Source organism: Melospiza melodia, chromosome 28 (genome assembly GCF_035770615.1).
Source record: "Melospiza melodia melodia isolate bMelMel2 chromosome 28, bMelMel2.pri, whole genome shotgun sequence".
NCBI lineage: Eukaryota > Metazoa > Chordata > Aves > Passeriformes > Passerellidae > Melospiza > Melospiza melodia.
This window is the reverse complement of record NC_086221.1, coordinates 6,829,719-6,844,272: the sequence shown is the minus strand read 5'-3', so window position 1 is coordinate 6,844,272 and position 14,554 is coordinate 6,829,719. Positions and strand designations below refer to the sequence as shown.

The 14,554-nt window shown below is 49.1% G+C and overlaps 1 protein-coding gene across 2 annotated transcripts; it reads left to right on the top strand.

Annotated features, from left to right (window-relative positions):
• Positions 1 to 3,703: 3,703 nt before the first annotated feature.
• Positions 3,704 to 14,553, top strand: TAF8 (TATA-box binding protein associated factor 8). 2 transcript variants are annotated; one of them, XM_063177935.1, is made up of 8 exons: positions 3,704 to 3,763; positions 4,887 to 5,040; positions 6,358 to 6,456; positions 7,766 to 7,828; positions 8,763 to 8,887; positions 10,564 to 10,711; positions 11,802 to 11,944; positions 13,196 to 14,553. In XM_063177935.1, the coding sequence occupies exons 1-8, from the start codon at positions 3,704 to 3,706 to the stop codon at positions 13,337 to 13,339; spliced, it is 936 nt and encodes a 311-aa protein (XP_063034005.1). In that variant the 3' UTR covers positions 13,340 to 14,553. The 2 variants fall into 2 exon arrangements, with proteins under 2 accessions (XP_063034005.1, XP_063034004.1); XM_063177934.1 differs by lacking the exon at positions 3,704 to 3,763 and having other exon boundaries at positions 4,043 to 5,040.
• Position 14,554: the final 1 nt, after the last annotated feature.

Below are 14,554 nucleotides of genomic sequence, written 5' to 3'. Positions count from 1 at the left end.
TGAATAGTTGAATTTATCAGCGTCTGAATATTTGGATTTATCAGCGTTTGAATATTTGGATTTATCAGCGTTTGAATATTTGAATTTATCAACATCTAAATATTTGAATTTATCAGCGTTTGAATATTTGGATTTCATCAATGTTTGAATATTTGAATTTATCAGCGTTTGAATATTTGGATTTCATCAACATCTGAATATTTGAATTTATCAGCGTTTGAATATTTGAATTTATCAGCGTTTGAATATTTGGATTTCATCAATGTTTGAATATTTGAATTTATCAGCGTTTGAATATTTGGATTTCATCAATGTCTGAATATTTGAATTTATCAGCGTTTGAATATTTGGATTTTATCAATGTCTGAATATTTGTATTTCATCAACATCTGAATATTTGGATTTATCAGCGTTTGAATATTTGAATTTACCAGCCTTTGAATATTTGGATTTCATCAACATCTGAATATTTGGATTTCATCAACATCTGAATATTTGAATTTATCAGCGTTTGAATATTTGGATTTCATCAATGTTTGAATATCTGAATTTTATCAATGCCTGAATATTTGAATTTCATCAATATTTGAGTGTTTCCCCCCCCAAAACAGCCCCGGCTCTGCAGGTGAGGATGAGGAAAATCCCATCTCCATCATTCCTGCTGAAATCAGGGAAAAGTTGAAAAGTTCCGAATTCTTGAGACTTTTCCTGTTAAAACCCCCTCCTCTGCTCATCCTCAAGTTTAAAATCCTCAAAAAAAAAAAAAAAAGGAAAAAACAAAACAAAACAAAAAATAAAAAAATCAACAAAAAAAGCTGAATTAAAAAATCCCCCCAAAACAAAACAAAAAACCAACAAACAAAAAAAAGAAAAAACCCAATATCCCCATAAAAAACCCGCAAAAAATTTGGGATATAAACCCTCTCTCCCTTCCTGCCCACCCAGAGCGTGGAAAACTCCCTCAGATCATTTCAGGTTGCCAAAACCTGCTGGGATTCCTCACACCCAACCCCAGAGAGAAAAATCCTGAGGGGAGTTTTGCCCCTGAGGGATGTGACCCAGAATCGAGATTTTGGTCACAAAATTCTTCAAAAATTGCCAGAAAAGGGTCCCTAAAAATCCCCCACGGGAGGGAACAAGGGCAGAACCTTCCGGAAGGAATTTGGGGACAGCTCCAGCCGAGAGAGGAGGAGCAGGGAGGGACAGGGCCACCATCCCCATGGACAGGGAGGTGACACAGCCACTGTCCCCATGGACAGGGAGGTGACAGGGCCATGTCCCCATGGCACAGGGAGGGACACAGCCACTGTCCCCATGGACAGGGAGGGACAGGGCCATGTCCCCATGGACAGGGAGGTGACACAGCCACTGTCCCCATGGACAGGGAGGGACAGGGCCACTGTCCCCATGGACAGGGAGGTGACAGGGCCATGTCCCCATGGACAGGGAGGTGACAGCTCAGGAGCTATCGTGGCCTCCCAGCTGCTGCTGCAGCTCCAGCTGTGCCTGTGGGGCTGCCATCCCTGGGGACTTTATCAGGGATTGTCCCCTCGTGTCACCTCCTTTGGGGCTGCCATCCCTGGGGACTTTATCAGGGATTGTCCCCTCGTGTCCCCTCCTTTGGGGCTGCCATCCTTGGGGACTTTATCTGGCATTGTCCCCTTTTGGGGCTGCTGCCAACCATGGGGACTTTATCAGGGATTGTCCCTTTGTGTCCCCTCCTTTGGGGCTGCCATTCTTGGGGACTTTATCAGGGATTGTCCCCATCTAGGGCTGCCATTCTGGGGGACTTTATCAGGGATTGTCCCCTTTTGGGGCTGCTGCCAGCCATGGGGACTTTACTGGAGCTGTCACCTCCTTTGGGGCTGCCATCCCTGAGGAATTTATTGGGACTGTCCCCCATTTTTGGGGCTGCCATCCTTGGGGACTTCATCAGGGATTGTGTCCCCATTTTTGGGGCTGCCATCCCCATGCAGTGTCCCCCTTTGGGGCTGCTGCCATCCTTGGGGACTTTATTGGGATGTGTCCCCTTTTAGGGCAGCCATCCCTGGGGACTTTATTGGGATTGTCCCTTTGTATCCCCATTTAGGGCTGCCATTCTTGGGGACTTTATTGGCACTGTCCCCCATTTTTGGGGCTGCCATTCTTGGGGACTTTATCAAGGATTGTCCCCATTTTTGGGGCTGCCATCCCCATGCAGTGTCCCCTTTAGGGGCTGCTGCCATCCTTGGGGACTTTATTGGGATTGTGTCACCATTTTTGGGGCCGCCATTCTTGGGGACTTTATCAAGGATTGTCCCCATTTTTGGGGCTGCCAACCATGGTGACTTTATTGGGACTGTCCTCCATTTTTGGGGCTGCCATCTTTGGGGACTTTATCAGGGATTGTCCCCATTTTTGGGGCTGCCATCCCCATGCAGTGTCCCCCTTTGGGGGCTGCTGCCATCCCTGGGGACTTTATTGGGATTGTCCCTTCATGTCCCTTCCTTTTGGGGCTGCCATCCCTGGGGACTTTATTGGGACTGTCCCCCATTTTTGGGTCTGCCATCTTTGGGGACTTTATTGGGATTGTCCCCATTTCTGGGGCTGCCAACCATGGTCACTTTATTGGGACTGTCCCCTTTATTTGGAGCTGCCATCTTTGGGGACTTATTGGGGTTGTGTCACCATTTTTGGGGCCGCCATTCTTGGGGACTTTATCAGGGATTGTGTCCCCAATTTTTGGGGCCGCCATCCATGGGAACTTTATTAAGATTTTCCCCTCTTGGAGCTGCCATCCTTGGGGACTTTATTGGGATGTGTCCCCATGTGGAGCTGCCATCCATGGGGACTTTATCGGGGTTTGTCCCCTCCTTTTGGGGCTGCCATCCTTGGGGATTTTCACAGCTGAGGGATGGGAAAATGGCCACGGATTCACTCAGCGCTGCTGATTTGGTTTGTGAGTGAAGAAATAATCAGAATTTCTCGGTGCCAACGTGCCCTCTGCTGGCAGCGGGGCTCCGTGCAAAATGGGGGAGAAATCGCGATAAATCGTGATCAAAATGTGGGAGGAATCACGATTAAAATGTGGGATAAATCACAATAATTCACGATAAAAATGTGGGAGAAAGCACAATAAATCACAATCAAAATGTGGGATAAATCACTATATAAATAGGGGATAAATCACGATAAATCACAACCAAAATGTGGACTAAATCAGGATCAAAATGTGGCATAAATCACAATAAATCATGACCAAAATGTGAGATATATCACAATAAATCACAATCAAAATCTGGGATTGTCATAAATAAATAATAATAAATAATATAATATATATATACATATATATATAGATAAATAAATTGGGGTATCATAAATCAGGATATAATAAATTGGGATGCCATAAATCGGGATGTTATAAATCAGAATATCATGAATTGGGATGTGATCAATCAGATTTCAACGGAGACTTTGCCGACTCAACAAAATCCTCGCGCTCCCCGTGTCCTGTGCGGTTTGGGATGGGCGGGACCACCAATCCCATCTCGTTCCATCCATTGGGATCTCCAGATGTGCGGGGGAAGGGAGGGCGGGCGCATCCAGATGTTGCTTCTCCTCCGCACTACAGCTCCCACAACGCCCCGCGCGTCGCTCCGTCTGCACTACAACTCCCACAATGCCCCGCGCTCCCGCCCACAGCCGCGCCCGCACCTGGCGCATGCGCACAGCTCCATATGGCTCCAAGATGGCTGACACAGCGTCCGGGGGCTCCGGCACGGTAACGGCGCCTGATTCCCGGGGCGCGGGGCTGTGAGGGCGGGTTCCCGGCGGCTCCCCGGCGGGGCCGGGCGGGGCGGCAGCGTCCGATCCCTCCGGGGCGCGGAGGCGGCCGCGGCCAGGCCGCGGAGCGTGGAGGCGGCGGGTGGAGGGAGGGAGGCGCTGATTGGCTGGAAGGCCAGAGGGAGGCGGGGTTTGATTGGCTGAGGATGGCGCGCTTCAATTGGCTGGCGGGGCACAGGGCGGGGCTTGTGGGGGTTTCCTTAAAGGGCCGCGTCCCAAAAAGTGTCTGGGAGGTTCTATAAGGACACGTGTGTAAATATATATACATATATAAATATTTATATATATATATGTAACATATCCGCACGTGCCCATGAGAGTGCATAGGAATATATACACGTGCCCATGGGAGTGTATAGGACACACATGTGTATGTTTGTGTACCTGTGTTCCTGCGATGTCACCCTTCCCATTGCCTGCTCCTAACCTTTTTCCAATCCTTGCTCCATGTCCCTTCCCAGTCCCTGATCCATGGTCCTTCCACCTGCTCTGTGACCCTCCCCTGTTCCCAAGTCTCTGCTCCCAAGCCCTTCCATTCCCTGCTCCCTGCCCCATCACATCCCATTGATCCCATTCAGTGGATCCCATTCAATCCCATCCTATCCCATGGATCCCATCCCATTTCATTGCATCTAATCCCATCCCATATATCCCATCCCATCCCATCCCATATATCCCATCCCATCCCATCCAATGGATTCCATCCTATCCAATGGATCCCATCCCATTCCATTGCATCCCATTCCATCCAATGTATCCTATCCCATCCCATGGGTCCCATCCTATTCCATGCATCCCATCCCATTTCATTGCATCCCATCCCATGGATCCCATTCCATCCCATCCCATCTCATCCCATCCCATGGATCCTATTCAATGGATCCCATTCAATCCCGTCCCACTGCATGGATTCCGTCCCATCCAATGGATCCCATCCCATGGATTCCATGGATAACTTTTCCCATTTCCCTGGTCCCAGAGGGGCAGCAAGCAGGCTGGCACCCCCGCAGACAATCCCCATGGATCCCATGCCATGGGTAACTCTGTTTTTGCCCTGTCAGAGGGGCAGCAAGCAGGCTGGCACCCCCGCAGACAATTACCAGCTGGCGCGGCGCCGCACGCTGCAGGTGGTGGTGAGCTCGCTGCTGACCGAGGCCGGCTTCGAGAGCGCCGAGAAGGCGGCGGTGGAGACGCTCACCGAGATGATCCAGAGCTGTGAGTGCCCCCTGCCCGCCCACGGAGGGGCTGGGTCCTGCTTTTCACACAGGGACAGGGTGGGGAGAGAGCTGGCGGGGCACGGAGTGCAGCCCTGCTCTGGCTGGCACTGCGGATAAATCCCAAAAATCAGCCCCAAACCCGGGGGACCGATCCCAAAAATCAGCCCCCGATCCAAGGCACAGATACCAAAAATCAGCCCCCAGTCCCTGCAATCAGCCCAAATCCAAAGGCACAAATACTAAAAATCAGCCCCCAGTTCAAGGCACAAATCCCAAATAAATCCAAGGCACCAATCCCAAACATCAGCCCCAACTCCAAGGCACAAATCCCAAATATCAGCCCCCAGTCCAAGGCACCAATCCCACAAATCAGCCCCAAATCCAAAGGCACAAATCCCTGGAATCAGCCCCAAATCCAAAGGCACCAATCCCACAAATCAGCCCCAAATCCAAAGGCACCAATCCCTGGAATCAGCCCCAAATCCAAAGGCACCGATCCCAAAAGTCAGCCCCAAATCCAAAGGCACCAATCCCAAAAATCAGCTCCAAAGGCACCAATCCCACAAATCAGCCCCAAATCCAAAGGGACCAATTCCTCGGATCAGCCCCAAATCCAAAGGCACCAATCCCAAAAGTCAGCCCCAAATCCAAAGGCACCAATCCCAAAAATCAGCCCCAAATCCAAAGGCACCAATCCCACAAATCAGCCCCAAATCCAAAGGCACCAATTCCTCGGATCAGCCCCAAATCCAAAGGCACCAATCCCAAAAATCAGCCCCAAATCCAAAGGCACAAATTCCTGGAATCAGCCCCAAATCCAAAGGCACCAATCCCTGGAATCAGCCCCAAATCCAAAGGCACCAATCCCAAAAGTCAGCCCCAAATCCAAAGGCACCAATCCCTGGAATCAGCCCCAAATCCAAAGGCACCAATCCCACAAATCAGCCCCAAATCCAAAGGCACAAATCCCTGGAATCAGCCCCAAATCCAAAGGCACCAATCCCAAAAATCAGCCCCAAATCCAAAGGCACAAATTCCTGGAATCAGCCCCAAATCCAAAGGCACCAATCCCTGGAATCAGCCCCAAATCCAAAGACACAAATTCCTGGAATCAGCCCCAATCCAAGGCACCAATCCCTGGAATCAGCCCCAAATCCAAAGGCACCAATCTCAAAAATCAGCCCCAAATCCAAAGACACAAATTCCTGGAATCAGCCCCAATCCAAGGCACCAATCCCTGGAATCAGCCCCCAGTTCCCCATCCCTGGAGCTGCCCCAGCAGTGAGAATTGAGCCCCGGTGTTTTTGCCCTGCAGACATCTCGGAGATCGGCAGGAGCGCCAAGTCCTACTGCGAGCACACGGCCAGGACCCAGCCCACGCTCTCGGACATCGTGGTGACCCTGGTGGAGATGGGTGAGCAGCTCCCTCCTCCCGCCCCCATAGTCAGAAGGATTTTTTATTATTTTATGATAATAAAATTATTATTTTTAATTATATTTACATTTAATATTTTATGATAATAAAATAATTATTTTATTGTTTTACGATAACGGACACATTTTATGAAAAATCCTTTCCTTAGGATTTTTTTCTGAGAACCCTCAGGAACAGAATGTAAATAATAATAATAATTATCTGCTGCTGTGGAATGCAACAGGTAGATCTTTGATTAATTTCATGTGGTCGTTTCTAATTAATGGCCAGTCGCAGTCAGCTGGCTCAGAGTCTCTGGTCAGTCACAAGATTTTGTTATTTATTCCATTATTTTTCCTATTCCTTTGCAAGGCTTCTGATGAAATCCTTTCTTCTATTCTTTTAGTATAGTTTTAATATATATAATATAATATAATATAATGTAATGTAATGTAATGTAATGTAATGTAATATAATATAATATAATATAATGTATTATATTATATTATGTTATATTATGTTATATAATATTATATAACATGATATGATATGATATGATATAATGTAATGTAATATAATATAATGTAATATAATATAATATAATATAATATAATATAATATAATATAATATAATATAATATAATATAATATAATATAATATAATATAATATAATATAATATAATATAATATAATATATACCATAAAATAATAAATTAGCCTTGTGGAGCATGGAGTCAGATTCTCATCTCTTCCCTCGTCCTGGAACCCCTGTGAACACCACCACAGATGATTTGTATTGTATTAGAACTATACTAAAAGAACAGAAGAAAGGATTTCATCAGAAGGCAGGAAAAGGAAAAGGAAGAGGAAAAGGAAAAGGAAAAGGAAAAGGAAAAGGAAAAGGAAAAGGAAAAGGAAAAGGAAAAGGAAAAGGAAAAGGAAAAGGAAAAAGAAATCTTGTGACTCTCAGAGAGTCCCAGCCAGCTGGGCTGTTATTGGCCATTAATTAGAAACAACCCCATGAGACCAATCACAGATGCACCTGTTGCATTCCCCAGCAGCAGATAATCATTGTTTGCATTTTGTTCCTGAGGCCTCTCAGCTTCTCAGGAAGAAAAATCCTAAAGAAAAGGAATTTTCATAAAATACGTCCCTGACAGGTGCTCCGTGCTGTGGCCACACACAGCTGATGCTTTTCCATGATCCTCCCCACGATCCGCTCCCCTGGCCCATCCCTTTCTTGTTCAATTTGGGAAAAATCCTGGATTCGGACAGGACCAATTCCTCTTTTCCCCTTTTGTGCTCCAGGCTTCAACGTGGAAACCCTTCCAGCCTACGCCAAGCGTTCCCAGAGGATGGTGATCACTGCCCGTACGTGCATGGGGGGCCCTCCCTGGGCTGGCAATTCCAGCCTGGGATTCCTGGCATTCCTCTCACTGCCTTCCCCAGGAGCTTTCTGTGGGACAAGCCCAGGATCTGGGGCTCCTGTGCTGGGTGAAGGGGCCTGGCTCCCTCGGGAGGGGATTGGTCTGAAGGATCAAGGGATCCTTTTCCCTTCGGGATCCAAATCCCGGGTCAGGGATGGGAGCAGAGCTTTGGGGACACCCTGGGAAGGAGAATTCCTGTGTTTGTTTTCCCTCATTTCTGTGTTTTCCCTGATTCCTTTATTGTTTTCCTTTTTTTTTTGTTCCTTGATTCCTGTGTTCTTTTCCCTCATTCCTGTGGTGTTTACCCTGATTCCTTTGTTGTTCTCCTTTTTTGTGTTCCTTGATTCCTGTGTTCTTTTCCCTCATTCCTGTGGTAGTTTTCCCTGATTCCTTTGTTGTTCTCCTTTTTTGTGTTCCTTGATTCCTGTGTTCTTTTCCCTCATTCCTGTGGTAGTTTTCCCTCATTCCTGTGGTGTTTCCCCTGATTCCTTTGTTGTTTTTTTTTTTGTGTTCCTTGATTCCTGTGTTCTTTTCCCTGATTCCTGCGGTGTTTTCCCTCATTCCTGTGTTTTCCCTCATTCCTATGTTGGTTTCCCCTGATTCCTTTGTTGTTTTCCCTGATTCCTGTGCTGTTTTCCTTGATCCCTGTGTTTTCCCTAATTGCTGTGGGGTTTTTTTCCCTGATTCCTGTGTCTGTTTTCCCTGATTCCCGTGGGTATTTTCCACGATTCCTGTGGGTATTTTCCCCTGATTCTTGTGCTGTTTTCCCTAATTCCTGTGGGTTTTTTTTCCCCCTTATTTCTGTGTTTTCCCCGATTCCTTTGTTGTTTTCCCTTTTTGTGCTCCCTGATTCCCGTGCTGTTTTTTCCCCCCTGCAGCTCCAGTGACAAACCAGCCCGTGACCCCCAAGGCCCTGACAGCCGGGCAGAACAAACCTCACCCACCCCACATTCCTGGCCATTTCCCAGAGTTCCCAGATCCTCACACCTACATCAAGACACCAGTGAGTGAAAACAACATTTTTTTTTGTGCTGTTTGGGCTCTCTCTGAATTCCAGGAGTTGGGGAGGTTTTGCTGCAGTGCTGCTGCCGTTTTATCCAAAATATTCCTGCTGACCTGATACATTCCTTCCTTGTGGGTTGTGGGCATCCCTTGCCATCCAGAAATCAGCCAGAACCCCTGGATTTCTCATTTTTGTGCTGGCTGGGATCTGTTTGATGTCCAGAACCCCAGAAGTGGTTTGTTTTTTTTTTTTTACTTCAGTGCTGGTGCTATTTATCCAAAGTATTGTTTTTCCTGGCTTTGAATATTCCTTGTTTGTGGGTTGTGGGCATTCCTTGGGATGGGATCCTTCCCATTGCCTGCTCCCAGACCATTCCCAGTGCAGGATCCCTGGAGTTTTGCCTGCTGGACTCTTAACTGTCCAAAACACTGGAGATGGTGAAGAGCAGAGCCTGCAGCTGCTCCATCCCTGGGATGTTTGGGAGTGGAGCTGCTCCATCCCTGGGATGTTTGGGAGTGGAGATGCTCCATCCCTGGGATGTTTGTTTGGAGGTGGAGCTCTCCATAATTGGAGCTGCTCCATCCCTGTGAAGTTTGGAAGTTGAGCTGCTCCACAACTCCTCCATCCCTGGGATATTTATTTGGAGGTGGAGCTGCTCCATAACTCCTCCCATCTCTGTGAAGTTTGGGAGTGGAGGAGCTGCTCCATCCCTGTGATGTTTGTTTGGAAGTGGAGCTGCTCCATCCCTGTGAGGTTTGGGAGTGGAGGAGCTGCTCCATCCCTGTGATATTTGTTTGGAGCTGGAGCTTTTCCATCCCTGTGATATTTGGAGGTGGAGCTGCTCCATCCCTGTGAGGTTTGGGAGTAAAGCTGCTCCATCCCTGTGATATTTGGTGGAGGAGCTGCTCCATCCCTGTCCAGTTTGAAGGTGGAGCTGCTCCATCCCTGTGATATTTGGAGGTGGAGCTGCTCCATCCCTGTGAGGTTTGGAGGTGGAGGAGCTGCTCCATCCCTGTGAGGTTTGGAGGTGGAGGAGCTGCTCCATCCCTGTGATATTTGAAGGTGGAGCTGCTCCATCCCTGTGCAGTTTGGATGTGGAGCTGCTCCATCCCTGTGATATTTGGGAGTGAAGTTGCTCCATCCCTGTGAGGTTTGGATGTGGAGCTGCTCCATCCCTGTGAGGTTTGGATGTGGAGCTGCTCCATCCCAGTGCAGTTTGAAGGTGGAGCTGCTCCATCCCTGTGAGGTTTGGGAGTGAAGTTGCTCCATCCCTGTGCAGTTTGAAGGTGGAGGAGCTGCTCCATCCCTGCGAGGTTTGGAGGTGGAGTTGCTCCATCCCTGTGAGGTTTGGAGGTGGAGGAGCTGCTCCATCCCTGTGCAGTTTGGAGGTGGAGCTGCTCCATCCCTGTGCAGTTTGGAGGTGGAGCTGCTCCATCCCAGTGCGGTTTGGGAGTGGAGCTGCTCCATCCCTGTGAGGTTTGGAGGTGGACCTGCTCCATCCCTGTGCAGTTTGAAGGTGGAGGAGCTGCTCCATCCCTGTGAGGTTTGGAGGTGGAGTTGCTCCATCCCTGTGCAGTTTGGATGTGGAGCTGCTCCATCCCTGTGAGGTTTGGAGGAGGAGCTGCTCCATCCCTGCGAGGTTCGGAGGTGTAACCCTGCCCTTCTCCCTCGTGCAGACGTACCGCGAGCCGGTGTGCGATTACCAGGTGCTGCGCGAGAAGGCGGCGTCGCAGCGCCGGGACGTGGAGAGGGCCCTCACCCGCTTCATGGCCAAGACAGGCGAGACCCAGAGCCTCTTCAAGGACGATGTCAGCACCTTCCCACGTCAGTCACCCCATGGCTTCACCTCCCTGCAGGGTTTGGGAATCGTCCCGTGGTGGTGCTGGCCTTGCTGAGAGTGGGAATCCTTCAAATCAGAGGGTTTGGGGGAAGGATTTAAGGGTGGCCACAATGGGAGGTTGGGAAAGGAGGGGTTGGGGGCTAAAGTGTGGAGGAAAAGAAGAAAGCAGTTCCTCGAGGTTCCCTTTCTTTTCCTGGTGGAGAAGTTAAATCCAAATCTCATCCCAAATCCAAATCTCATCCCAAATCCAAATAAGTAGAGTGTGCCATCTTTTAAGGATCAGAAAATTGGGAAGCAGTAGACTCTGTCATCTTCTAGGGGATCAGAAAATTGGGAAATAATAGAGATTGCACCTTTTAGGGATCAGAAAATTGGGAAGTAGAGAGTGCCATCCTTTATGGATCAGAGAACTGGAAATAGAGTGCCATCTTTTAGAGATCAGAAATTTGGGAAGCAGTAGGGGCTGCCATCTTTTAGGGATCATAAAATTGGGAAAATAATAGAGATTGCACCTTTTAGGGATCAGAAAATTGGGAAGGTGAGAGTGCCATCTTTCAGGGGTCAGAAAATTGAGAAGTAGTAGAGGCTGTCATCTTTTAGGGATCAGAAAATTGGGAAGGTGAGAGTGCCATCTTTTAGGGATCAGAAAATTGGGCAATAATAGAGACTGCCTTCTTTTAAGGATCAGAAAATTGGAAATAGAGAGTGCCATTTTTTAGGGATCAGAAAATTGGGAAGCAATAGAGACTGCCTTCTTTTAGGGATCAAAAAATTGGGAAGGTGAGAGTGCCATCTTTTAGGGATCAGAAATTTGGGAAGCAGTAGAGACTGCCATCTTCTGGGGATCAGAAAATTGGGAACTAGAGACTGCCATCTTTCAGGGATCAGGATTTCCTTCCTCATCCTTAGGAAGTGTAAGGAAAAGTATCCAAAAAAAAAAAGGAAAAGGAAAACGAAATGCGTCCAAACCCAGAACCAGCGAAATGTTTGATCTCCATAACTTCGCCGCTCGTTTCTGAGGGCAGGAATTTCTCCCAGCTCGCTGACTGTGTCTCCCGTTTTCCCTGCTGCCAGTGATTGCTGCCAGGCCCTTCACCGTGCCCTACCTGACGGCGCTGCTGCCCTCGGAGCTGGAGATGCAGCAGATGGAGGAGACGGATTCCTCGGAGCAGGACGAGCAGGCGGACACCGAGAACCTCCCGCTGCACATGAGCACGGTGGGACCACCCTGGGGGGCTCCTGGGGCCGTTCCTGCACCTTGGAAACCTGGCTCTGCCTCCTGGGAGTGGGAAATAATGGGAAATAAATGGGAAATGGAACTGGGCAGTGTCAGGGTTCTGCAGCTTGGAAACCTGCCTGTGCCTCCTGGGGAATGGGAAATGGGAAATAGAACTGGGCAGTGTCAGGGTTCCCCAGATTGGAAACCTGGCTCTGCCTCCTGGGAATGGGAAATAAATGGGAAATGGAACTGAGCAGTGTCAGGGTTCTGCAGCTTGGAAACCTGGGTCTGCCTCCTGGGAGTGGGAAATAATGGGAAATGGAACTGAGCAGTGTCAGTGTTCCCCAGTTTGGAAAACCTGGCTCTGCCTCCTGGGAAATGGGAATTGGGAAATGGGAAATGGAACTGAGCAGTGTCAGGGTTCTGCAGCTTGGAAAACCTGGCTCTGCCTCCTGGGAAATGGGAAATGGGAAATGGGAAATGGAACTGAGCAGTGTCAGGGTTGCCCAGATTGGAAAACCTGGCTCTGCCTCCTGGGAATGGGGAATAATGGAACTGAGCAGTGTCAGGGCTCTTGAGCTTGGAATTCTGGCTTTGTTTCCTGGGAAATGAGAAATGGGAAATGGAAAATGGAACTGAATAGTGTCAGTGTTCCCCAGTTTGGGAAACCTGGCTCTGCCTCCTTAGGAAATGGGAAATGGAACTGAACATTGTCAGGGTTCCCCAGCTTGGGAAACCTGGCTCTGCCTCCTTAGGAAATGGGAAATGGAACTGAACATTGTCAGGGTTCCCCAGCTTGGGAAACCTGGCTCTGTCTCCTGGGAAATGGATCTAAACATGGTCCTGGTTCTCCAGCTTGGAATTCTGGCTCTGTTCCTTGGGAAATGGGGAATGGAGCTGAGCATTGTCCTGGTTCCCCAGCTCCCTGCAGAGTCCAGCTGGAGCTTTCAGGGCATCCTGAATTTTCATTTTCCCAGGGGATTTTCCTGTCTCACAAGCCACGAGTCCTGGCCTCTGGTGCAGCTCCTTGTTGTTGATTGTCCCTCCTGCCCACAGCCTCTGGGCTTAGAACCTGGAATCCTGGAACAGTCTGGGACCATAAAAATCCCGTCCCACGGGCAGGGACACCTTCCCCTACCCCAGGACGCTCCGGCGACTTGCAGCAACCACGGATTCTGTGAGCAGGAGGATTTCCAAGCCTGACTTTGTGATTTTTTTTGTTTTTTTTGCTGTTTTTTTTCCGTGCCAGGACGACGCAGGGCCCGAGAAGGAGAACAGCTCCGTGCTGCAGCAGAGCAGCTCCCTGGCAGGCAGCAGGAACGGCGAGGAGAACGTCATCGACAACCCCTACCTGAGGCCCGTCAAGAAACCCAAAATCCGCAGGAAGAAGTGAGGGGGGGACGTTCCCCAAATTCCCCTGGGGGGCTCCCCCGGGGCTCAGGAGAGGCTGCCCAGCTGAGGAGGGGTCTCTGGGCCCCGCTCCCACCCGGCTCTCCCTCTGCTCACTGGCCCAGGAGAACCAGCTGGGAATTGTCTGGGGGGGCTTTGGGCTCCGCTCTGGGGGGGTTTCATTGCTGAGGAGCTGAGAGAGCCTGGGCTTGGAGGGGCTGGGCTTGGGTTTGGAGAACACAGGGGCTGGATTTGGATTTGAATTTGGATTTGGATTTGGAGAACACAGGGGCTGGATTTGAATTTGGATTTGGATTTGGAGAACACAGGGGCTGGATTTGGATTTGGATTTGGATTTGGAGGACACAGGGGCTGGATTTGGATTTGGAGGACCAAGGGATTGGATTTGGAGCACCCAAGGGTTGGATTTGGAGGACACAGGAGCTGGAGCTGAGGGATCCAGGGCTTGGAGGGACTGGGCTTGGGTTTGGAGGACCCAGGGGTTGGATTTGGATTTGGAGAACACAGGGGCTGGATTTGGATTTGGATTTGGATTTGGAGAACACAGGGGCTGGATTTGGATTTGGATTTGGATTTGGAGAACACAGGGGCTGGATTTGGATTTGAATTTGAATTTGGATTTGGATTTGGATTTGGAGAACACAGGGGCTGGATTTGGATTTGGAGGACCAAGGGATTGGATTTGGAGGACACAGGAGCTGGAGCTGAGGGATCCAGGGCTTGGAGGGACACAGGGGTTGGATTTGGACTTGGAGAACCCAGGGGTTGGATTTGGATTTAGAGGACACAGGAATTGGATCTGGATTTGAATTTGGATTTGGAGAACACAGGGGCTGGATTTGGAGGACCAAGGGATTGAATTTGGATTTGGATTTGGATTTGGATTTGGAGGACCAAGGGACTGGATTTGGAGGAACCCAGGGGTTGGATTTGAAGGACACAGGGGTTGGATTTGGATTTGGAGGATCCAGAGTTGGATTTGGAGGACACAGGAGTTGGATTTGGGGACCCGGGGATTGGGATTGGGTTTGGATTTGGAGGACCCAGCCTTTATTTCCCCCCTTTATTCCCTTTATTTCCCCCCTTTATTTCCTTTATTTCCCCCCTTTATTTCCCCCTTTATTCCCTTTATTTCCCCCCTTTATTCCCTTTATTCCCTTTATTTCCTCCCTTTATTCCCTTTATTCCCCCCCTTTAT

Excerpts from the sequence above, each read along its gene's own strand:
- TAF8 (XM_063177934.1), top strand. The coding sequence starts at position 4,596 with ATGGGTCCCATCCTATTCCATGCATCCCATCCCATTTCATTGCATCCC. Across the intron at positions 7,829-8,762 it reads GAGGATGGTGATCACTGCCC|CTCCAGTGACAAACCAGCCC; the intron begins GTACGTGCATGG and ends TCCCCCCTGCAG. Across the intron at positions 11,945-13,195 it reads TCCCGCTGCACATGAGCACG|GACGACGCAGGGCCCGAGAA; the intron begins GTGGGACCACCC and ends TTTCCGTGCCAG.